Here is a 25699-nt window from a genome sequence, read left to right as displayed (position 1 = left end):
GCTATTTCTCGGAATGAAGGAAGGAAGAAAATCAAAGTTTTCCAAATGTGGACGACAAGAAACATTTGGAACCGGAATCCTACAAATAGGACAACGTTGCCTATCAATACAGACCAGCCAGCACTCACAGAACATGGGGAAAGGGCTTCATAAATACTCTAACAAATCACCAGACTACTACTATTATGATTATTATTTTATTTATTTTATAGAATTATAAATAATAAATAGCGTGTGAGACAGTAGATTACAAATTGTTTGCTCCTTTTTTAAAAAGAAAAAAGAAGTTAAGGCCGATGGGATCTTGTGAGAAGGAATAGATCAGGCTTCCTCAGTCTCGGACCTTCAGATGTTTTTCGCCTACAACTCCCATGATCCCTAGCTAGCAGGACCAGTGGTCAGGGATGATGGGAGCTGTAGTCCCAAAACAGCTGGAGGGCAGAGTTTGCCTAGGTCTGATCTAGTTTATTTCAACTCCATTCTTACCTTCAGAACAGGCATGGGCAAACTCTGGCCCTCCAGATGTTTGGGGACTGCAACTCCCATCGTCTCTGACCCCTGGTCCTGTTAGTTAGGGATGATGGGAGTTGTAGTCCCAAACATCTAGAGGGCTGGAGTTTGCCTGTGCCTGCTTCAGAACAAGCGATCGCAACAGCTTTTCCGAGAATTAAGAGTTACGATCCGAGCAGACATTGGCAAAATAATAATTTATAATAATAATTTATTCTTTATACCCTGCCCATCTGGCTGAGTTTCCCCAGCCACTCTGGGCGGCTTCCAATCAAGTGTTAAAAACAATACAGCATTAAATATTAAAAACTTCCCTAAACAGGGCTGCCTTCAGATGTCTTTTAAAGAGAAGATAGCTGCTTATTTCCTTCACATCTGAAGGGAGGGTATTCCACAGGGCGGGCACCACTACCAAGAAGGCCCTCTGTCTGGTTCCCTGTAACCTCACTTCTCGCAATGAGGGAACCGCCAGAAGGCCCTCGGTGCTGGATCTCAGCGTCTGGGCTGAATGATGGGGGTGGGGACGCTCCTTCAGGTAGTTAAAAGGAAAACCGGCAAACCAGGCAGCATTGGGCCTGATGTGTCTATTAAAAGGAGAATTATTCTTTCTAAACAAGTATCTAGACCAGGCATTGGCAAACTCGGCCCTCCAGCTGTTCAGGGACTACAACTCCCACAATCCCTAGCTAACAGAACCAGTGGTCTGGGATGATGATAGTTGTAGTCCCCAAACAGCTGGAGGGCCAAATTTGCATAGGCCTGACATAGAGCAACAGAGTTTATTTCAGCTACATTCTTACCTTTGGAACAAGTGACGGCGACTGGCTTCTCGCCGACATTTTTAACGCGAATATAAATTGGGTGCTTTTCCGAGAATCTGGAGGAAATGTGGATTCACTTTCTTTGAAAGTCCCGATCCGAGCAGTTGTTGTCAAAATAATTGGTAGTTAAAAGGAAAACCGAGCAGATGTTGGCAAAAGAATTAAAAGGGAAACCGGTGAGCCAGGTACCGCCGGGACCTGACGCATCCCTTAAAAGGATTAAAATCGCCAGGAGACGTTGCCGAGAAGGAAGGTTGACGTGGGCATTTCACACTCTGCGCTCATAATTCGGATGCCCTCAGGGGTTTTATGCCACCAATTTCTCTTTAGGCGGGTATAGCGAAAGGACGGCACGGGCGGACATCCAGGCGAGCGGCAGGGGGTTGTCACTTGGGGGAAAGGTCATCCATCAAGATGAAGGGGGTTCGGATCGCGCAACAGGTGCTTTCGCCACGGCACCTTTGGCCAGGGAGTCGGAGGAAAGCCTGGCACTGCTGGAGCTTCCGTCGAGGGCGTCCGAGGACAAACTGCAGGGCACGAGGGGAAACCACAAGCTTCAGTCAGGGCACATGAAATGAAAATTTAAAAAAATGTCCAGTAGAATCTTAGAGCAGGCATAGGCAAACTCCTGTTACCTTTCCCATAATCCCTGACCACTGGTCCTGTGAGCTAGGGATGATGCGAGTTGTAGTCCAAAAACAGCTGGATGGCCAAGTTGGGCCACGCCTGATCTAGAGCAGTGGTGGCCCAACTTGGCCCTCTAGCTGTTTGAGGACTACAATTCCCACCATCCCTGACCACTGGTCCTGCTAGCTAGGGATGATGGGAATTGTAGTCCCCAACATCTGGAGGGCCGGAGTTTGCCTATGCCTGTTATAGACCAACTCATTTTGTTCTGAAGAAGTATGTGCACACATCTTCAGATAAAGTGCACATAAAGTGAATGCAAAAACAAACAACAAACAACGAATCCGAAGAAGTCACTGGCAGGTTCTGGTCCGTACCCAGCTGGGTGGATTGGTTTCAAATCAAGTCGGTTGAAATCACGATTCAAGTCACTCAGTAACGCTTGATTTAATATCCATATATCCATATATCCATATATCCATATATCCATATATCCATATATATATATATATGTGTGTGTGTGTGTGTGTGTGTGTGATGGTATTGACAGAGTACGAAGGGGAGGAGGAGAGACGTGCAGAGGAAGGGGGGCAAGAAGAGCCAGGGCAGGAAAGGGGGGAAAACCAGGAGGAGGAAAGGCTCTCAGATGCTGAAGCAGAGCCTCAACCCCGCACAGGAAGTTCTGAAACGGATAGCGAGGCAGTGTCAGTTCCATCTGCTCAGGAACGGAGAGGGTTAAAGCAGAGAGGGCAGAGACGTCAGTTGAGAATGCCGCGCCTCTTCTGCTGGAAAAGGGGCGGACGCAAATCACTCCGGGAATCTGACTCACAGGATTCGGACGTGTAATTATGTGTGCTGCTTGTACATATGTAAAATAAAGACTGTATCTATGTATCTCTGAGTGAGCAGAAGCACTTCTTGCGAAGAGTATTCTCAAGCCATCACAATATATACACAGTGGTGCCTCGCAAGACAAAATTAATTCATTCCGTGAGTTTTTTCGTCTAGCAAATTTTTCGTCTTGCGAAGCACGGTGTCGGAAAAGTTTTGGAAAAGCTTCAAAAATCACCAAAAAACTCAAAAAAGGCTACCACACCGCGTTCTATGAGTTGCTCCTCGAAGTTAAGTCGCAACTGTATTAACGGTGTTAAGAAAAAGGAAACAAACTTGCAAAAAACGCAAGACGTTTTCGTCTTGCGAAGCAAGACCCTAGGGAAATTCGTCTTGCGAAGCAGCTCAAAAACCGCAAAACCCTTTCGTCTAGCGAGTTTTTCGTCTTGCGAGGCATTCGTCTTGCGGGGCACCACTGTATATATATATATACAGAAAGGCCCAACCTTACTGGCATCCTCTTAATACTAACTCCCATCATCCCTAGCTAACAGGACCAGTGGTCAGGGATGACGGGAGTTGTAGTCCCCAAACATCTAAAGGGTCGAGTTTGCCTATGCCTGGACTAGAATGTCACTTAAATAAAAAGGCTTTAGAAAGATTTTTCCTCCAAAAGCATTTTGTTTTAGAAATCTGATTAAAATTTTTAAAAAACCAATTTAAGTAAAAAAAAATAGATTTAAATATAAAATCCCATTTTTTTGTTTTTTAAATCATTGATTTTTATACACCCTGGGTAGGAACTATTTTGGAATGCTAGAACATCAAAAGACATGGCAAACCATTTCTGGGCCAAGATGAGTAGTATATGCATTATTATGATTAATTTTACCATGAGCTGAGGTCTGACAGGTGGGTCACGTCGGGAGAAAGCATGTTGGTGGTTCCTTGGAAAAGTCTCTTGGGCTGGCTTTCGGTTTCCATTTTTCCTACCAAAATCAAGCAGATTTGGTTCAGATTGGAGGAGGAGACCTTCAAAAAGCAGCAGTTTGACGTTTGCCTCATAGCAGCAAAACAAGACAACCAAACCAAGTCTCTGGGTGATGATCATTTCAGGCACCCGCTCCTCGACTCCAGGCATAGGCAGACTCTGCCCTCCGGATGTTTTGAGACTACAACTCCCATTGTCCCTAGCTAATAGGTGTTGGCATACAACCAAGGAAATGGGGGCAATTGGCAGGCCCCCAGCTGGCTCTAGCCCACTGGCTGGTGTGTTGGGCAATCTCCAGTCCTTGGATCAGCTACTAACAACAGCTGTTGCTGTCTTAGCAAACTCATCAGCAAATCTCTGGAGGTTTGCCTTTTGTGGCCCTTGCAGATCTGCATACTAGATGCAAGTCTTCAGCACTCATCTCCTCCTTCTTAGGAGAATGGTGGCCAATGGTGAACAGTGGTTCTTCCAGTTTAGTGTCAAACCCATCAGATGGTCTGACTGAGGCCTTTGCGCTCTTGTAGTCTGCTGTGTCATCACTGTCGCTGACATCAGCAGCAGCACCGCCCACTAAGCTGGAATCCGAACTCTGATCATCATCCTCAGCTTCCTCTGCTACCTCAGCATCCTCATCTTCTGAGTGACTCTGGAAAATCCCCACATTCCCCCCCCCCCTTGGGATTGTATTCAACACTCTTTGTGAACCGTATGGTCTTAGTGTCAGTCATGAGTACCCTGTATGCACCTTTTTCATACCCCATGAACAAACCATGTGCCCCACGCTTCCCAAGCTTGTTGCTCTGTGGGGTGTGGACCCACATGTCAGAACCAAAGATTCTCATGTGCTTGACGTAAGGTTTCTTACCAAACATCTTCTCATAGGGAGTACAGCCGATAGGTGAAGACAATCTCCTGTTATACGTGTAAACAAAATTATTCAGCAACTCTGCCCAATATTGCTCAGGAAGACTGGCATCATGCAACAAGGTTTTTAGGCCTTGCAGCAAAGTTTGATTTGTCCTTTTCACAAAGTCCATTCTCCCAGGGAGATCTGGGACTTGAGAGGTCGTGCTGGATTCCCTTCTCAGTCAAAAAAGCTTCAAACTGCTGAGAAGTGAATTCCCCACTTCGGTCAGTAAACAAACAACCAAGTTGTCTACCGTGGGCATTATTCAACCAAGCACAGAAGGCCTTGAACCTAGGAAATGCTTCTGATTTCTGCTTGAGCACAAACACATGAATGTACCTGTAAAAAGCATCAATTAAAACCATGAAGTACCTGGCGCCACCCAAAGAGGGTGAAAGTGGACCAACCAGGTCTGCGTGGACTAGCTAATAGGGTTTAGAAGCCTGCCTGCTAGACACTTTGCCTTTGGGTGCAACCTTCACTTTGTTTTCTGCACAAGAGACACATTTCATATAATACCTGCAGAGTTTGATTGTCATACCTTGAATCTTCTCTAGCATCTTGGCGAGCGCTTGCCATGCCATGTGACCAAATCTTTGATGATGTGTATGAATACAATCTAAATGAAGAACTTTGTTAAGTTTGTGCAACACAACAAGATTCAACATTAGGCACATTAACACCAGTGTCATCGTAAGTTATCAAGAACAATCCATCTATAAAATCAGCATGCAAGATGCCTTCATTGTTCTTCCGAATGATGCAAACCCCCTTCTTGAAGGAAATTTCAAAGTCTTGCTCAGTCAGCTGTGGGATACTGAGCAAATTGTCTGCTGAATCAGGAACATACAGTACCTTGTTGATGGTGGTGTGCAAGCTTGTCAGTTTCACTGTCCCAATTCCAGCAACCTGCAATGTCTTTCCATCAGCCTGTTGAACTGCCCCATCCTGTGGCATAAAGGAGATAAACAAGTGTCTGTCCCTCGCAATGTGCTGCAATGCGCATGAATCCACAACAAATCAGGCTTTGGCTTTTGGAGAAGCAGTGCTAGCAACTAAAGCCTTGTTCTGCACTGTTTCGGGCTTTTGGCCCCCCTTCTTCCGGCCATCTGCAGTCTTTTTTCTCCGTTTATCTTTCGCCTTTGGACAATTCCGTTGGACGTGACCTTGATTCTCACAGGACTAGCATTTCACAGCTGCCAAAGCCTTAGCTCCCCCTGGTGGCTGCAATGCTGTCCCAGATGACATCGCAGTCTGCTCTCCCTGAAGCACGCAATCGGGTTCTGCGTTCCTCCAATCATACAGTGGTACCTCGGGTTACATACGCTTTGGGTTACATATGCTTCAGGTTACAGACTCTGCTAGCCCAGAAATAGTACCTTGGGTTAAGAACTTTGCTTCAGGGTGAGAACAGAAATTGTGCAGCGGCAGCAGGAGGCCCCATTAGCTAAAGTGGTGCTTCAGGTTACTAAAAGTTTCAGGTTGAGAACAGACCTCCGAGAACAAATTAAGTTCTTAACCCAAGGTACCACTGCACTCATTTTGGAGGACAGCCAAAACCTTTGCTGCAGTCAGGTCTTGAGCAAGTAGAGTAGCCAGCTGGCTTGCCACAGCGTGGTAACTCTCATCCAGGGAGTCCAAAATCAGGACCGCAAATCAAGACTCCGGCATAATGAAACCTGTATGCACTAATTCCTGTCTTAACTTCTGCAAGTCCAATACGTGGGCTCTGAGATCTCCCCCTGGCTCAAGCTTCTTTCTGTAGTAAAGCAATACAGACCCAGCTTCTTGTCTCAGATGCGATTCCTTCAACGCCTTCCACATTTGGCGTGAAGACGCCTTGCGAGCCAGGGTAATTAACTCCTCCGGAGCTACTGACAGGAGAATCGCCCCCATTGCTTTGGAGTCGGCTGCAGACCATGCATCTGTTATTTGAGCTGGGGGATCTTCAGAAACAGTGTTCCATACCCCAAGCCTTCTCAATTGACCCTTGCAGTACTTTGCCCAGGTCTGAGAATTGTGTCCATTTAGACGTGGACAGGGAGCCCATTCTGATGCTTGTAAGAGATCCATTCCTGCTTTTTACTTCAGCCAGGACCTGAGCTCTTCACAGCCGCTTATCTTAGCAGGTCGTAAATCAATGCAGCCTGCTTCTCTCCGGCCTTAATTGCTTGGCACAGACATCAAATGCCAGGTGGTGCAGCATCCATCAGCAGCCTTACTCTTGTGTAAGCGCCGTGGATCTGGGCCCATAACCCTGTTGTTGGCATGCAACCAAGGAAACGGGGGCAATTGGCAGGACCCCAGCTGGCTCCAGCCCAACGGCTGGTGTGCCGAGCTATCTCCAGTCCTTGGATCAGCATGAATCTGGACCCGAGCTTCAGAAGCTGGGGCACTCTACTCAGCAGAGTAAACACACAAACAGAAGTGGCAAGAGAGGTTGTGTGAGCATATTTACAAGCAGTTTATTCAGCATACATCAGGACAAAAGGAAAACATGACTGCTTTCCTTCGTGTCCAAAGCAAGACAGCTAAAGCAAAAACAATACACAAACAGAAGTTCCCAGCAATAATAATAATAATTTATAATAATAATTTATTCTTTATACCCCGCCCATCTGGCTGAGCTTCCCCAGCCACTCTGGGCGGCTTCAATCAAGTGTTAAAAACAATACAGCATTAAATATTAAAAACTTCCCTAAACGGGTCTGCCTTCAGATGTCTTTCCTTCACATCTGAAGGGAGGGCGTTCCACAGGGCGGGCGCCACTACCAAGAAGGCCCTCTGTCTGGTTCCCTGTAACCTCACTTCTCGCAATGAGGAAACCGCCAGAAGGCCCTTGGTGCTGGATCTCAGCGTCCGGGCAGAACGATAGAGGTGGAGACGCTCCTTCAGGTATACAGGACCGAGGCCATTTAGGGCTTTAAAGGTCAGCACCAACACTTTGAATTGTGCTCGGAAACGTACTGGGAGCCAATGCAGATCTCTCAGGACCGGTGTTATGTGGTCCCGGCAGCCACTCCCAGTCACCAGAATAGCTGCCGCAATCTGGATTAATTGCAGTTTCCGGGTCACCTTCAAAGGTAGCCCCACGTAGAGCGCGTTGCAGTAGTCCAAGTAGGAGATAACTAGAGCATGAACCACGCTAACAAGACAGTCCGCAGGCAGGTAGGGAAAATACAATTAATCCAGAATGTGCTAGTTAGACTGGTGACTGGGAGCGGCCGCCGCAGGTAGGGTCTCAGCCTGCGTACCAGGTGGAGCTGATAGACAGCCGCCCTGGACACAGAATTAACCTGCGCCTCCATGGACACTGTGAGTCCAAAATGACTCCCAGGTTGCGCACCTGGTCCTTCAGGGGCACAGTTACCCCATTCAGGACCAGGGAGTCCCCCACACCCGCCCACCCAGTCCCCCAAAAACAGTACTTCTGTCTTGTCAGGATTCAACCTCAATCTGTTAGCCACCATCCATCCTCCAAGCTGTGCTGGACTATAAACAGACATGTGACATACTACAATCCACACGTCTGTTCTTAAGGTGGAACGCAATATCCCAACAACAGGACCAGTGGTCAGGGGTGGTGGGAGTTGTAGTCCCAAAAAAGCTGGAGGGCCAAGTTTGGCCACGCCTGATCTGGAGCAGGAAAGACGCATGGCTCGGGCAGGCCGCAGGCCCCACGGTGAGGGCCCCACGGCATTTTGTGTCCCCCCCAGTGTGACACCCGGGACGGATGGCCCCACGGCACCCCCCTGCCTTTGCCCCTGCACATACCTTTCCTTTTGATGGGACCAAGAGCGCTGGGCCGGATGCAGTTGATTGGACTCTGGCTCCTCCTGCTAAAATCAAAGCCGGATTACGGTCAACCTAGGAACGGGGAAACTTCTGAGGTGACAAGACGACTTTAAAGCTACTGTACTGTGTTTTCAAAATTATAATCTGGGTGGATAAAAATCAATGTTTTTAAAAAAAATCAGATTTTTTAATAATTTAAATCGGATTTTTAAATCATTCTAAAGATAGTTTTCCATTTAGGTTACACTATACTCCAAAGGCTATTCATCAGGAAATAAGGATTTGTTTTAAATCAGGCATCCCTAACCTTCGGCCCTCCAGATGTTTTGGACTACAATTCCCATAATTCCTGACCACTGGTCCCGTTAGGGATCATGGGAGTTGTACGCCAAAACATCTGAAGGGCCACAGGTTGGGGATGCCTGTTTTAAGTGCTAAAACTCAGTCTAAGGGTGTTTTTTTTAAAAAAATAGTTTAACCACATCAGTTAACAAACATGGATACATGTGCTATAATGTTATTCCTTTAGTTAAATAAATTGTTTAAATTGTTGTGCAGGAAAAGATTATTTTTCTCCTTCCAATCAAGTACTGCAGAAAAGTTGTCCAAATTGAAACAGTTAACTTATTAAACCTCACCATAATTTTGTAAGTATTTCTAATGGTATAACCAAATCAGTCATTTTTGATAGAACTGGAAAAACTCTGAAAATTTATGATTCCAAAAAGGAAACCTTCCTCTGGTTGTCAGTATTCAGAGGATGCCAGCAAGGTTGAACCTTTCTGTAAAAAGGGATTTAAATCAAGCCTTCCTGACTAGTGGTTTAAATCAAGTCTGACTGATGAGTGGTTTAAATCGTGATTTAAATCGATTTAAATCAAATCCACCCTGATTATAATGCTGTATAGATACCCCACCCAATCCTTACAAAGAGTAGCCTTTCACAAGCTTTCATCCCTTAAAAGCAAACACTGTTAATATTTTTAACCGCCAAGGAATTTCACCGAAGATGGACTTTGTGCCTTAGCAGTTTATCAAATGAAACTCTGCTACACGAGTCCGCTCTTTAATAAGCATATCTACACGGGGCAGTATTTTCAGGACAATGCTAATAAAATTGATATAAAGTTGAAAATAAATGCTATCCTTTCCAGAAAATAAAACACAAATAATGACAAGTTACATAACATCAGAAATGCCAATTGCTATCTGCTTAGGCGAGTAAGGCAACACATAACATGTTTAAATTGCAGTGGTACCTCGGGTTAAGAACTTAATTCATTCTGGAGGTCCATTCTTAACCTGAAACTGTTCTTAACCTGAAGCACCACTTTAGCTAATGGGGCCTCCCACTGCTGCCGCCGCCCCGCCACCGCGCAATTTCTGTTCTCATCCTGAAGCAAAGTTCTTAACCTGAGGTACTCTTTCTGGCTTCTGTAACCTGAAACGTCTATAACCCAAGGTACCACTGTATAACTGATAAATTGTCAGAAGAAAGACATTTATTTTAAAAATGGGCTTTAAGTAACCAGCCTGTGACTTTATGGTTTCAGCTAGCGGTGTGCTGCCAGATTTGATATACTGTACCTTTAAAGTTTCTTACATTGATCCTAATTATTTGTTATTTGATACATCTGTGAATAACCTTATAAGTTCTATACATTGGTTTTATCAGTATCAGCTAGCTACACTGGTTAGTAAGCACTGATCCCCAAGAATTATATTTACCTGTATGGATATTCTAAAAAAATTACTTGGTGTGTATTCCTAATTTATTGTTTATTCGTTATTTAATATACAGGTTACTTCAGCACTATTTGAAATGTTAGCTCATTACATTGACTACTCTTTGGTGATGGACTGATATCTATTTTATTTGGAAATTGTAAATTTGGGGTGACATTCTACTATTAATAAATGCATTTATTACATTCATTAACCACGTGTTCTGGCTGTATTGGAGTAGACAAGTAAGGAAACACACATGATGTTTAAATTATACAACTGATAATCTGGTTTTCGTGTTGGTTTTATGCAAGTGGTTTTTAATGTGAAGCGCCCCGAGAGCTTCAGGGATGGGGTGGTGCAGAAATAAAAGAAATAATAAATAATAACAAACACAACGCCACACACTGTCCATCAGCATGCATCTAGATTCAGGGGGGGCAGCCGCGTTGGTCGGACACAGTTGGAATAAATAAATAAATAATGGTCCAGCAGCGCCTTTGAGACAAACAAAGTTTGTTCTTGGTATAAGCTTTCGTGGGCATGCACCCTTCTTCAGATACACGGAAACAGAAGTCCCTAGACTCTTATATATAGTGGGAGGGTGGGGTGGGGTTTTTCTCAGAAGGGTAGTAGGAGATGAGTGATTTTATGGTTCCCAAACGGAAGCGTAGTAGGACTACAGACCTGCGCCTCCATGACTGACTTTTTCTTAATCCTTGTATTCATTGATAATAACACTTGGCTGTCGTGTGCAGGCAGACTTCTTCAGATACACTGAACCAGAAGTCCCCAGACCCTGATATATAGAGGGAGGGTGGGGTGGCGTATTTCTTGGAAGGATAGCAGGAGATGAGTAATTTTATGGTTCCGGAGCCCCATTCACAACCTGAGCAGAATGCAACCCACGTCTGCGTGTGTTTAGTGATTCACCGCTTCTGCGCGCGACGTCATTTTGAGCGTCTGCGCATGCACGAGCGGCGAAACCCGGAAGTAACCCTTTCCGGTACTTCTGGGTTGCTGCGGGACGCAACCTGAAAATGCTCAACCTGAAGCGTCTTTAACCTGAGGTGTGACTGTAGTAGAACCAAATCAGTCATTTTTTATGTAACTGTAAAAACTACTCTGAAAATTTATTATTTTTGAAAAATGAAAATCCTTATTTCCTGATGAATAGCCTTTGGACTCGAATAGAAAACTATCTTTAGAAAGATGTTTCCTCCAAAAGCATTTTATTTTAAAAATCTGATTTAATTTTTTTAAAAAATCCGATTTAAATAAAAAAAATCTTTTTTGACATATATATATTTAAATCATTGCTTTTTAGCCACCCTGATCTGTTCCATTCGCAGGCATAGGTCATGTATAAGTTAACAGTACAATAGTCAAAATGATTACTAAGAAACGCTTCCGCAGATATACTGACTTACTTTGAAAATCTCCTTATGGGGCTAGGAGTTGGGCTTGGAGGCAATCCATTACTACACACAAACATTTGCAGGGAGGGAGAGAAGCATTGCTAGGAAAGACAAGCACAGCATTGAAAAGCACCTGAAATGTTTCTGTCGTTAGAAATAAGAAGTTTTATCAACATATCAACACCAGCGAAATTATCTGAAATGCATAAAACAAGGAATCGTTGTTGGAAACGTAAAGAAAAGGAAGGTACTTTTAAACTGTATGTGGTGGGTCTGTAAGGAGGTGAAAGCTTTCTGGGAAATGATTTATAATGAACTTTTAAAAAATGTTAAAATATATATTTATTTTAAAAAACAAACCAAGAAGCCTTCTTACTAGGCATTGTAGGTAATGAAATACATAAGCAAAATAAAAGACTGTTTTTATCTGCAAGAACTGCAGCAAGAATATTATTAGCCCAACGTTGGAAGCATACAAGAGATCCCAACGAAAGAAGAGGGGCAGACGAAATTAATGGACTATGGCAAGCTGGCGAAACTTGCAGGGAAAATTCGGAACCAGCAAGACCAGACTTTCCTGAAATATTGGAATAAATTTACAGAATACTTGAAAGACAATTGTAAAAAACTAACTTCGCTAGGAGGGTTGCCAGAAGTTTTGTAAGGTGGACTTTATCCATTATTGCAAAGTGTAAAATGGTTGATTTATAATTAGGATTTAATAGTACCGTATTTTTCCGTCTATAGGACTAGGTTTCCCCCCTAAAAAATAGTGTCCAAAATTGAGGGGCATCTTATACATGGGGGCCATCTCCTGCCATTTTCTTAAATCTGAGTCCCTAAAAAGAGGGGGCATCTTATACATGGGGGCGCCTTATAGACAGAAAAATACTGTAATTTAAAAATGGTCAATTTACAATTTGGATTTAATAGTACTGTATTTTTCTGCCTAGGGACGCGGGTGGTGCTGTGGGTAAAACCTCAGTGCCTAGGACTTGCCGATCGTATGGTCGGCGGTTCAAATCCCCGTGGCGGGGTGAGCTCCCGTCGTTCGGTCCCAGCTCCTGCCCACCTAGCAGTTCGAAAGCACTCTTAAGTGCAAGTAGATAAATAGGGACCACTGTATAGTGGGAAGGTAAACAGCGTTTCCGTGTGCTGCGCTGGTGCCGGCTCGCCAGCTGCAGCTTCGTCACGCTGGCCACGTGACCCGGAAGTGTCTTCGGACAGCGTCAGCTCACGGCCTCTAGAGCGAGATGAGCACGCAACCCTAGAGTCGGACACGACTGGCCCGTACGGGCAGGGGTACCTTTACCTTTATTTTTCTGCTTATAAGATGCCCCCATGTAGGAAATACCCCCTATTTTGGGGAAATCCGATTTAAGAAAATGGGGGGGGGGGGAGACGTATCTGTGTATAAGACGCCCCCAAATTTTTGACATTATTTTTTATGGGGGGGGCTAGTCTTATACACAGAAAACCATTAGTCAAGGAGGAGGGAAGTCTCCGGCTGTTTTAGCCAAATGTTTTCTATGTTATATATAAGTTGAATGTTATGTTTAAAATGTTTACAAAAAACTAATAAAAATGATAGGAAAAAATGAAGTTTTATAAACATATTGCAAAATATTTATCCCTCCAGTTCTGGACAGAAGCAACCAGAAGGGTTGGTGTCCACAGCCCTCTCTGAAGATTATGAATGAGCTTATCGGTCCAAAAGATCTGAGGACTCCCAAAGACCACTAAATATCATTTAGTTCCCGTATAACAGGCACGTCCAACAGGTAGATCACGATCTACTAGTAGATCGTGGGGTGTTCCTGGACGATCTCTGGTCCCTCAGGGATCTCCCCCCCCCAATAAAATAAGCTCAACTACTGCATCCTCAAAAAAGCTCAACCACTCTGGCTTCCTAAGAAAAGCTGAACAACTTTGCCTTCCCCAAAAAAGATCAGCCACTTTTGCTCCCTAGCAAAAAAGTGGGCCATCAAAAAGTGGGCCATCACTATCGGACTGTGGATTCAGGACCCTACACTGTGTTTTATATAATCAAGTTTTGATTATGTTCTGTGTATCTCGCAATGCTCATTCAGTTCCATTCATTCATCTATTCAATTCCATTCATTCGTATATTCTGTTCCCTTCATTCATATATTCCATTCCCTTCATTGATATATTCCGTTTCCTTCATTCATATATTCCGTCTCCTTCATTCATTTGCTTTCAGGGGGGGGGGGGAAAGCTCCACAACTTTGATCCACCCAACAACAATGGGTAGATCCCGGCCAGTTTTTTTTTTTTAAATACTGTGAGTAGATCGCAGTCTATCGGGAGTTGGATGTCCCTGCACTATTGGACTGCGGATTCAGGACCCTCAACTGTGTATTATATATAAGTGACCTTTGATTATGTTCTGTGTGAATTGCAACGCTCGTTCTGTTCTGTTCATTCATATATTCTGTTCCATTCATTCATATATTACGTTCCATTCCTTCATATATTTCGTTCCATTCCTTCATATATTCCGTCTCCTTCATTCATTTGCTTCCAGGGGAAAAGGTCAACCACTTTGGCTTCCCAAAAAAAAAGCTCCACAACTTTGATCCATCCAACGACAATGGGTAGATCCCGGCCAGTTTTTTTTATACTGCGAGAGTAGATCGCAGTCTATCGGGAGTTGGGCGTCCCTGCTGTATAGAAAAGTCTTCCCACACTGCCACCTCCCTTGCGACTCCTAAACTGAGGAAGCTCTCTGGCGTACCTTTCCAATCCCCCTCGTGGGCGAAGGTGCCGGAGAGATGGGAATGAAGTCTATCCTCTTTGGAGACGAGGATTTTTCCGATTTGTCCAAGTCGTTGTCACTCTGAGAACACAAAAGGGTCATGTTGACAGCCTCATGGGGCTGCGCTGCAAAAATCTCAATGAAAAAGAGCACAGCCAATCACTTCATTCCCCACTCTAACCTCACTGGTTAAATTAAATTAAATTAAATTAAATTAAAATATTAAACATCTGTAAAAAGATTACCAGGCTCAAGCTTTCTTCCCATGATTGGCTTATCTGCATTGCTGTTTGGACTTCCCTAAAACACAAAAAGGCTCATCAGTGGTGACAAGAGAACACAGTCGCTTCTTCTTCTTTTTTTTTACAGCAACTGCATACAACAACTATACTTTGCAAAGGCATATGTGGAACATTACAAAGAACAAGTTCATTTTCTGCAAGTACTGCTTCTTAAAGTTGTCGCGTCTGACACTTGTATTTGTAAAGACATACATGGAACACAAAAAGCTTTTATTTGGACATTACCTTTAAAAAAAACCTGATTCATTTGTACATACGTGGAACACAAAAGCTTCTATTTGGACATTACGTATATAAGAACTGATCTATTTGTATTTCCCGTTCTAAATGTTGGTCCTTAATTGCTTCTACTCAATTAGATAATGTGAAAAGAGTTATATTTCTATGATGTATAAATACTTTATATAGTTAAACACAGCCAGTTACGTTGTGGGTATATTTGCTCCTTTTTTTTAAGACAGCAGTTCAGTTGCGCCTACCTTTCATGTGCCGCTTCTCTGTTCATCAAATCCACTCCTTCCTCCTGGAGTACAAGAATTCACAGCTTAGTTCTTAATGACTTCCTGCTCCACAAAATATCACTTCCTATATCAACCATATATCCCAGGGGTCTGCAACCCGCGGCTCCGGAGCCGCATGTGGCTCTTTTACACCTTTGCCGTGGCTCCGGGGCGGATACTAGCGAGGGGAGGAGGCACATTGTGCGCCCTGACACTCCCCACTGTGGCGGGCGCTGTACAGGCTGTGACGTCGCATGGGGGCAGTGCATGCGTTAGTCACGCACCGTCCCGACATCACCTTCCCGCCCGCCCGCTACATTGTAAGGGGCATGTACGCTGGTCACTGCATTGAAAGGGGGCATGTATGCTGGTCACTGTTTTGAAGGGGAGTGAAGAACACACACACAAAAAAGGTAACTTGTTATTTTAATGTTTATTTCTATGAGGAGGAGTAATTCTGAGGGGTCAAACAAAGAAATAATAAAAAAGTGACAAAAAAGTTATTTTTATAATGACGAGTTTTGCGGCTCCCCGTTTTTTTTCCTTCGGAAACAGGTCCAAGTGGCTCTTTTTGTCTTAAAGGTTGCAGACCCCTGATATATCCTATATCAGGCATCGGCCAACTCGGCCCTCCAGATGTTTTGGACTTCAATTCCGATCATCCCTGTCCACTGGTCCTGTTAGCTAGGGATCATGGGAGTTGTAGGCCAAAACATCTGGAGGGCCGCAGGTTGGGGATGCCTGTTTTGGGACTACAACTCCCATCATCCCTAGCTAACAGGACCAGAGGTCAGGGATGATGGGAGTTGTAGTCCCAAAACATCTGGAGGGCCAAGTTTGGCCACCACTGCTACATCCTATACAGCCTTGTGCAAATGAAATGAAACAAAGAATATTTTCTATCTCACTCGCTATCTGGAGGGCCGAGTTGGCCGATGCCTGTCCTATATCAGCATAATCTGATATATCTTATATCATAGGTAGGCAAACTAAGGCTCGGCGGGCGGATCCCGCCCAATCGCCTTCTCAATCCAGCTTGCGGACGGTCCGGGAATCAGCGTGTTTTTACATGAGTAGAATGTGCCTTTTTATTTAAAATGCATCACGGGGTTATTTGTGGGGCATAGGAATTTGTTCATTTTTTAAAAAAATTATAGTCCAGCCCCCCACAAGGTCTGAGGGACAGTGGACCGGCCCCCTGCTGAAAAAGTTTGCTGACCCCTGTAATATCCTATATATCCTATATCAACAGAATCTGATAAATCCTATATCCCAGTGATGGCCAAACTTGGCCATCCAGCTGTTTTGGGAATACAACTCCCATCACCCCAAGCTAACAGGACCAGTGGTCAGGGATGATGGGAATTGTAGTCCCAAAACAGCTGGGGGGCCATGTTTGGCCACCACTGCTACATCCTATACAGCCTTGTGCAAATGAAATGAAACAAAGAATATTTTCTATCTCACTCGCTATCCTGTACTCAAAACAAACATGAAAAGCCAGTTGGTCATTGTGGTGCCGGAAGCCTGCAGCCAATAGGAGGAACGATGAGCTCGCCACAATCTATTGAGGTTCTACGAAAGAGAGTTATTCCAGAGCTGAGAAAGAGGTATCCTGACGGTACTGAGATATTGCAGCAGGACCTAGCTCCCTGTCACACATTGAAAGCGGCGAAGAAATTCACGACAGAGCAGCAAAGACAGATACTTGATTAGCCAGGAAATTCCCCTGACAATCCCATGGAGAATTGGTGGGCTATATGCAGAAAGTCGCCTCTGCGCTGTAAGACTGCGCAGCTATGCAGAAGCTTGAGTGTGGTGCAGGGATCTGAAAATCAACAGCATGGGTAGGCAAACTATGGCCCAGGGGCCGGATTCGGCCCAATCGCCTTTTCAATCTGGCCTGCAGACTGTCCAGGAATCAGCATGTTCTGTAACCTGAAGCGTATGTAACCTGAGGTCCCACTGCATAAGACTATTTTGGGGGAATCAGATTTAAGAAAATGGGTGGAAGATATATCCGCGTATAAGACGCCCCCCCCTTAATTTTTTTGGGGGGGAGACCTAGTCTTATACACGGAAAAAATACATAAATTTGCACCAGGGTGTATCAGCAGAATTGCATGGTGCAGCCAAACTGTACCATCACAGAGGATAGGGTAATACAGTGGTACCTTGGGTTACAGACACTTCAGGTTACATACGCTTCAGGTTACAGACTCTGCTAACCCAGAAATAGTGCTTTAGGTTAAGAACTTTGCTTCAAGATGAGAACATAAATTGTGCTCCGGCAGCGCGGTAGCAGCAGGAGGCCCCATTAGCTAAAGTGGTGCTTCAGGTTAAGAACAGTTTCAGGTTAAGAACGGACCTCCGGAACGAATTAAGTACTTAACCCGAGGTACCACTGTATGCGTTTGAATATAAATAACCGCGTAGATGCACACAAAACATAAATGTATCAGGAAGATACATTTTCCCCCAACATGCTCTGCAGGAAGCTTTCAAACCTGGAAGCTCACATCTCGACCCTCTGCAGCAGCAGAAACCAGCACCGACCCTCCCTGCCAGCCGTCTCACCAGAGTGGTGCATGCTCTGGTTATCTCCCGCTTGGACTACTGCAGTGATGGCCAAACTTGGCCCTCCAGCTGTTTGGGGACTACAACTCCCATCATCCCCGACCACTGGTTCTGTGAGCTAGGGGTGATGGGAGTTGTAGTCCCAAAACAGCTGGAGGGGGCCAAATTTGGCCATCACTGGACTACTGCAACATGCTCTACGTGGGGCTACCTTTGATGGTGACCTGGAAACTGCAATTAATTCAGAATGTGGCAGCTAGACTGGGGACTGGGAGCAGCCGCCGAGACCACATAACACTTGTCCTGAAAGACCTGCATAGGCTCCCGGGGCGTTTTTGGGCACAATTCCAAGTGTCAGTGCAGACCTTGAAAGGAAACTTTACTCTAGTTGTCAATATTAAGAGGATGCCAGCAAGGAAGCCTGCCCGCCCCACCCCGAACTCCCCTGCCCCTTCTTCCAGGCATAGGCAAACTCGGCCCTCCAGAGGTTTTCGGACTACTGCAGTGATGGCCAAACTTGGCCCTCCAGCTGTTTGGGGACTACAACTCCCATCATCCCTGACCACTGGTCCTGTTAGCTAGGGATGATGGGAGTTGTCGTCCCAAAACAGCTGGAGGGCCAAGTTTGCCTATGCCTGTTTTATTATGTTTTTAGTGTTCTGTTGGAAGCCGCCCAGGGTGGCTGGGGAAACCCAGCCAGATGGGCACAGTAGAAATACATTATTATTATTTAAATTTTATTTTATTTTATATACAAACCAACAGGAAAACAGAAATATTTCACATACGCTACTGACACCAATTACAAACATTAAAACACCATTGTGACTTCCCTGCACCAACATTCACCTTCTTTTGTACAGTATTACTGTATTTCACATTGCAATTTATATCTTTGTTTCTTAACTCTCTTAACTTATTATTATTTATTCTTACTCGACTTTACAAGCATTAATCCAAACATATCAACATATTATTTTTTGAGCAGTGTCTGGACATATAATCTTCAAACAATTTCCATTATAGTCTTAATTTCTGCAAAACAATTGTTTTCTCTGAGTGCATGTTCTGGACGTTGGGCAATAGGGGCAGTACAGGATTCCTATTGGTGTACCGACCTGCCCGCTGCACCAAGGATTCCCTGCCCGAGCTGCTTCAGGTCATGGCGGATGTCCTCCTGGAGACACCTAGTTTGGTTGTCCTAGGGGATTTTAACATCCATGCCAACACGACCTTACAAGGGGCCGCTCGGGACTTCGTGGAAAGCATGGCCTCCATGGGGCTGTCCCTGAATAAGTCTGGCCCAACTCATAGCCACGGGCATGCCTTAGACCTGGTGTTCACCTCTATGGATGTTGGTGATCTGACACTAAGTAAAAGCGAAACCAAAGAAGTGCCATGGTCAGATCACTTCCTGGTGCAACTGGACTTCTCCGCGACCCTTCCCCTCTGCATGGAGGCGGGACCGATTCAGATGGTCCGCCCCCGCCACTTAATGGATCCAAATGGTTTCCAGAGAGTGGTAGGGGATGTTTTATCCCATGTTGATGGCCTTTCAGCTGATTCCCTGGTGGCCCGCTGGAATGTGGAGTTAACCAGGGCTATTGACTGTTTGGCTCCAAAGCGCCCTCTCCAATTGCATGGAGCCCGGACAGCCCCGTGGTTTTCCACGGATCTGAGGGCAATGAAACAATCGTTGAGACGGCTAGAGCGCCGGTGACGGATAACCCATTCTGAATCTGACAGGACACGGGTTAGAGCTCAATGTCGAGCCTACCAAGTGGCGATAGCGACGGCGAAGAAGACTTTCTTCACCGCCTCTATTGCATCTGCGGAAAACAGCAGCAGGAGACTCTTTCAGGTGGTTCGCAATTTAGCGAAACCACCTGCTCCATCGGGGCCCAGTACAGGCCACATGATCTCCTGCAATGACTTTGCAAAGTTTTTTGCAGATAAAGTCGCTCAGATTCGAGAAGAGATAGACTCCACAGTGGGAGCAGGGCCAGGACGGGAGAGTGCTAGAGTCCTGTCTAGTCAAGTTGTGTGGGATCAATTCCAATCTGTTACCCCCGAGGATGTGGACAGGCTGCTTGGACGAGTGAAACCAACCACCTGTCTCCTTGATCCTTGCCCATCCTGGCTTGTAAAGGCTAGCCGGGAAGGGCTGGGCGATGGGCTTCGTGGGGTGGTGAATGCTTCCCTCCGTGAGGGAGCCTTCCCAGACTCGCTGAAAGAGGCGGTTATTAAACCGCTTCTTAAAAAACCATCTTTAGATGTGGCCACGATAGCCAACTATCGCCCAGTCTCAAATCTTCCATTCTTGGGCAAGGTGATTGAGCGAGTGGTTGCTGAACAACTCCAGGCATGCCTGGAAGAAGCGGACCATTTGGATCCCTTCCAGTCGGGATTCAGGCCTCATCATGGGACTGAAACTGCCTTGGTCGCACTGGTTGATGATCTCCGGCGGGCTAGGGACAAAGGTGAGAGCTGTTTCCTAGTTCTGCTGGATCTCTCAGCGGCGTTTGATACCATCAACCATAACATCCTTCTGGACCATCTAGAGGGGCTGGGAGCTGGGGGCACTGTTATAAAGTGGTTCCGCTCCTTCCTCCTGGGCCGTGTTCAGAAAGTGGTGTGGGGGATGAGTGTTCAGACCCCTGGGCCCTCACTTGTGGGGTGCCTCAGGGTTCTGTCCTCTCCCCCATGCTTTTCAACATCTACATGAAGCCGCTGGGAGAGATCATCTGGGGATTTGGGCTGGGTGTTCATCAGTATGCGGATGATACCCAGCTCTACCTCTCTTTCATTTTTATTTTTTTTATAAATATTTTTATTGCTTTTTTCCAGGTATAGATGTTAACAAGAATAACAGAAAAAGAAAAGAAATAGAAAAAGAAATCCATCTTTCCAGAACATTTTTTCATAACCATCTCCCTCACCCTGCATTCTTTACAATAAAAGTATCAGCAAATTATTACCTTGTTTCGTGCATTCTTTTTGTACTTTCAAATAATTGTATTTTAAGTTTAAAGCACTTATTGTCAATTTACTTTACCCTAAAATAGATATGATATTACTTTAAACATTTGTCCTTTCATGATTATAACTTAATTTTCCATATCACCGAATCTTATTGCAGAAGCTAAATTTTCTGAGTCATGCAAACTCTTAACATTCAAATAACTTATAACATTTTTGTAAATAATCCTTAAATTTTTTCCAATCCTCCTCCATTGTTTCTTCTCCCAAATCTCGGATTCTGCCAGTCATTTCAGCCAGTTCCATATAGTCCATCAATTGCGTCTGCCACTCTTCCAGTGTGGGTAAATCTTGTGTCTTCCAATATTTTGCGATGAGAATTCTTGCTGCTGTCGTTGCATACATGAAAAAAGTTCTATCCTTCTTTGACACCCTCTGGCCGACAATGCCCAAGAGGAAGGCCTCTGGTTTCTTGGGAAAGGTGTACTTAAACACCTTTTTAAACTCATTGTAAATCATTTCCCAGAAGGCCTTCACTCTTGGACAAGTCCACCAGAGGTGAAAGAATGTCCCTTCAGTCTCTTTACATTTCCAACATTTATTATCAGACAAATGATATATCTTGGCAAGCTTGACTGGGGTCATGTACCACCTGTATATCATTTTCATAATATTCTCTTTCAAGGCATTACATGCCGTAAATTTCATACCAGTGGTCCATAACCTTTCCCAGTCTTCAAACATAATGTTGTACCCAATGTCCTGAGCCCATTTTATCATTGCTGATTTAACTGTCTCATCCTGAGTGTTCCATTTAAGCAGCAGATTATACATTCTCGAAAGTACTTTAGTCTTTGGTTCTAACAGTTCTGTCTCTAGTTTTGATTTTTCCACCTGGACGCCTGTCTTTTTGTCCAACTTAAAAACCTCTTGTATTTGAGCATAGTGAAACCAATCTTGCACCTTATTTTTTAATTTTTCATAACTCTGCAGCCTCCAATTTTCTCCAACTTTTTCTATGATTTCCCCATATTTCGGCCAACCAACCTCCATATTGGGTTTTTTCCAGGCCTTAGCCTCTGCTGGTGATAGCCACCTCGGGGTCTTACCTTCTAGTAAGTCTTTGTATTTTGTCCAGACCATAAATATTGCTTTTCTGACAATATGGTTTTTGAACATTTTATGAACCTTTGCCTTGTCGTACCACAAATATGCATGCCAACCAAAAGCATTGTCAAACCCTTCCAGATCTAGGACATCAGTGTTCTCAAGGAGTAACCAATCCTTCATCCAGCAGAAGGCCGCAGCTTCATAATATAATCTCAAGTCCGGCAGGGCAAACCCCCCTCTTTCTTTCGAGTCAGTTAGTATTTTAAACTTTATCCGGGGCTTTTTGCCCTGCCAGACAAACTTAGATACATCCTTCTGCCACTTTCCAAAACATTCCACTCTGTCCACAATCTGTAGGGCTTGAAACAGAAATAACATTTTCGGCAATACATTCATTTTTATAGCTGCGATTCGACCCAACAAGGAAAGTTTCAGCCTTGACCAAATTTCCAAATCTTTTTTGATTTCCGACCAACATTTTTCATAATTATCTTTAAATAAATTCAAATTTTTAGCAAATGAACCCCTAGGTATTTCACTTTTTTTACCACACTTAGTTCTGTCTCCTTCTGAAACCCATCTGTTTCTGAAGATGTCAAGTTTTTTCCCAAAACCTTGGTTTTTTGTTTATTCAACTTAAATCCCGCCACCCGACCAAACTCATGAATCAGTTCTAAGACTCTTTTTGTACTAGATTCTGGCTCCTGTAATGTTAAGACCAAGTCATCTGCGAAAGCTTTCAATTTATATTGTTTCACTCCGACCTGTATTCCTTGTACCAACCGGTCCTCCCTAATCATGTTCAAAAGCACCTCCAGGACTGAAATAAATAAAAGAGGGGATAGAGGACACCCCTGTCGTGTCCCTTTTTCAATTTTGAACTCATCTGTCACCACATTGTTCACTATCACATTGGCTTTTTGCTCAGAATAAATTGCTTCTATTCCATTTTCAAACCCCCGTCCCACTCCCATCCCTTCCAAGTTTCTCTTCATAAACATCCAAGAAATGTTGTCAAAGGCCTTCTCCGCGTCAATAAAAATTAACACAGCTTTCGTATTGATATTAGTTTGTAAAAGTTCCAAAATATCAATAATGTTCCTAGTATTATCAAACAGATGTCTCCCTGGGAGAAAGCCTGCCTGGTCCTTGTGAATTACCTCATTTAGCACTTTTTAAAGTCTACTTGCCAAAATATCTGCAAAGATTTTGTAATCCACATTAAGGAGTGAGATGGGACGGTAGTTCTTGAGTTGAGTCTTTTCAGTTTCCAGTTTAGGTATCAATGTGATGAAAGCTTCTTTCCACGTTTCCGGTGCCCTCCTCCCCTCCATAATCTGATTACAAACCTCCATTAGCGGTTGTATCAAGTAGTCTTTTAAAGTCTTATAATACTTGTACAACAGAACACGATCAAGAAAAAACTCTGGAATGGAAAAAAGGATAAGATACTAGAGAAGATAAGAGATGGAGAGAAAAAATTGAGACTAAAACCAAAATCCAAAGAGATTCTGAGAGAAATCAAGTTTTATCAAGCACAATATGCGAAATTAATAAATCAAGAAGTGGAATGGAAAATTAAACAAATGAAACAAAGATCATTTGAATCGGCGAATAAATGTGGAAAACTGCTAGCATGGCAGTTGAAAAAGAGACAAAAATTGAATTTTGTTACCAATCTGGAGGTTGAAGGGAGAAATATACAGAAACCGGAAGAAATTAGAGTGTTTCCAGAAATATTTCAAAAAACTTTACACGCAAGGGCCTCAGGAAGTGACTGAGATAGACCAATTTTTAAAAGTTAATGGATTACCAAAACTATCTCAAGAAAAGAAAACAATCTTGAATTACAGAATAACACAACAGGAAATCAAGAGTGCCATTCAGAATATGCAACTCGGCAAATCTCCAGGCCCAGATGGACTTACCTCCAAGTACTATAAGACTTTAAAAGAATATTTGATACAACCATTAATGGAGGTTTGTAACCAGATCATGGAGGGGAGGAAGGCACCGGAAACGTGGAAAGAAGCTTTCATCACATTGATTCCTAAACTGGAAACTGAAAAGACTCAACTAAAGAACTACCGTCCCATCTCACTCCTAAATGTGGATTACAAAATATTTGCAGACATTTTGGCAAGTAGGCTTAAAAAAGTGTTAAATGAAGTAATCCATAAGGACCAGGCAGGCTTTCTCCCAGGCAGACATTTGTTTGATAACACTAGGAACATTATTGACATCTTGGAACTTTTGCAAACTAACATTAATACTAAAGCAGTGTTAATTTTCATTGATGCGGAGAAGGCCTTCGACAACATTTCTTGGAAGTTTATGAAGAAAAATTTGGAAGGGATGGGAGTGGGACGGGGGTTCGAAAATGGTATAGAAGCAATCTATTCAGAACAAAAAGCTAAATTGATAGTGAACAATGTGGTGACAGAAGAGTTTAAAATCGAAAAAGGAACACGACAGGGGTGTCCTTTATCCCCTCTTTTATTTATTTCAGTCCTGGAGGTGCTTTTGAGCATGATTAGGGAGGACCGGTTGGTACAAGGAATACAGGTCGGAGTGAAACAATATAAATTGAAAGCTTTTGCAGATGATTTGGTTTTAACATTACAGGAGCCAGAATCTAGTACAAAAAGAGTTTTAGAACTGATTCATGAGTTTGGTCGGGTGGCGGGATTTAAGTTGAATAAGCAAAAAACCAAGGTTCTGGGTAAAAATTTGACACCTTTAGAAACAGATGAGTTTCAGAGGGAAACAGAATTAACTGTGGTTAAAAAAGTGAAATACCTGGGGGTTAATTTGTCCTCCAAAAATTTGAATTTATTTAAGGACAACTATGAAAAATGTTGGTTAGAAGTTAAAAAGGATTTAGAAACTTGGTCAAGACTGAAACTTTCCTTGTTGGGTAGAATTGCAGCGGTAAAAATGAATGTATTGCCAAAGATGTTGTTTTTGTTTCAAACCCTACAGATTGTGGACAGAGTGGAATGTTTTGGCAAATGGCAGAAGGATATTTCAAAGTTTGTTTGGCAGGGCAAAAAGCCCCGAATAAAATTCAAAATACTAACTGATGCAAAAGAAAGAGGGGGGTTTGCCCTGCCAGACTTAAGGTTATATTACGAAGCCGCAGCCTTCTGCTGGATGAAAGATTGGTTACTTTTAGAGAACACTGATGTCCTAGATCTGGAAGGGTTTAATAACTCTTTAGGATGGCATGCATATTTGTGGTACGACAAGGTAAAGACTCATAAAATGTTTAAAAACCATATTGTCAGAAAAGCAATATTTATGGTCTGGACAAAATACAAAGACTTATTAGAAGGTAAGACCCCGAGGTGGTTATCACCAGTGGAGGCCAAGGCCCGAAAGAAACCCAATATGGAGGCCGGCTGGCTGAAATATGGGGAAATAATAGAAAAAATTGGAGACAATTGGAGATTACAGAGCTATGAAAAATTAAAGCATAAGGTGCAAGATTGGTTTCATTATGCTCAAATTCAAGAGGTTTTTAAGTTGGATAAAAAAACAGGATTCCAGGTAGAAAAATCGAAACTAGAGACAGAACTGTTAGAACCAAAGACTAAGGTACTTTCGAGAATGTATAACTTGCTGCTTAAATGGAACACTCAGGATGAGACAGTCAAATCAGCCATGATAAAATGGGCTCAAGACATTGGGTACAACATTATGTTTGAAGACTGGGAAAGGTTATGGACCACTGGTATGAAATTCACGGCATGTAGTGCCTTGAAAGAAAATATTATGAAAATGATATACAGGTGGTACATGACCCCAGTCAAGCTTGCTAAAATATA

The 25699-nt window shown here is 43.7% G+C and overlaps 1 protein-coding gene and 1 long non-coding RNA gene across 10 annotated transcripts in view; one reads left to right on the top strand and one right to left on the bottom strand.

Annotated features, from left to right (window-relative positions):
* The window catches only part of LOC310697725, a 951570-nt gene that overhangs the window by 527617 nt on the left and 398254 nt on the right, over positions 1–25699 (top strand). The gene's annotated exons all lie outside the window — the stretch shown is intronic.
* The window catches only part of LOC310697691 (P2R1A-PPP2R2A-interacting phosphatase regulator 1-like), a 456471-nt gene that overhangs the window by 411826 nt on the left and 18946 nt on the right, over positions 1–25699 (bottom strand). For 2 of the 9 annotated variants that reach the window (XM_083484394.1, XM_083484393.1), the window contains exons 4-9: positions 15186–15229; positions 14650–14704; positions 14384–14485; positions 11638–11726; positions 8462–8526; positions 3682–3778 (exon numbers count right to left, since the gene is read on the bottom strand). In XM_083484394.1, coding sequence (XP_083340520.1) covers positions 3682–3778; positions 8462–8526; positions 11638–11726; positions 14384–14485; positions 14650–14704; positions 15186–15229 — 452 coding nt within the window. Of the gene's footprint in view, positions 1–448; positions 1095–1310; positions 1886–3681; positions 3779–5228; positions 5636–8461; positions 8555–11637; positions 11727–14383; positions 14486–14649; positions 14705–15185; positions 15230–25699 lie in introns of those variants that run through there. The other 7 variants (XM_083484389.1, XM_083484388.1, XM_083484390.1 and 4 more) reach the window with 7 other exon arrangements.

Source organism: Podarcis liolepis (assembly GCF_965112155.1).
Source record: "Podarcis liolepis genome assembly, chromosome: W".
NCBI lineage: Eukaryota > Metazoa > Chordata > Lepidosauria > Squamata > Lacertidae > Podarcis > Podarcis liolepis.
The sequence above is the reverse complement of the archived record's forward strand: the minus strand, read 5'-3'. Positions and strand labels throughout refer to the sequence as shown.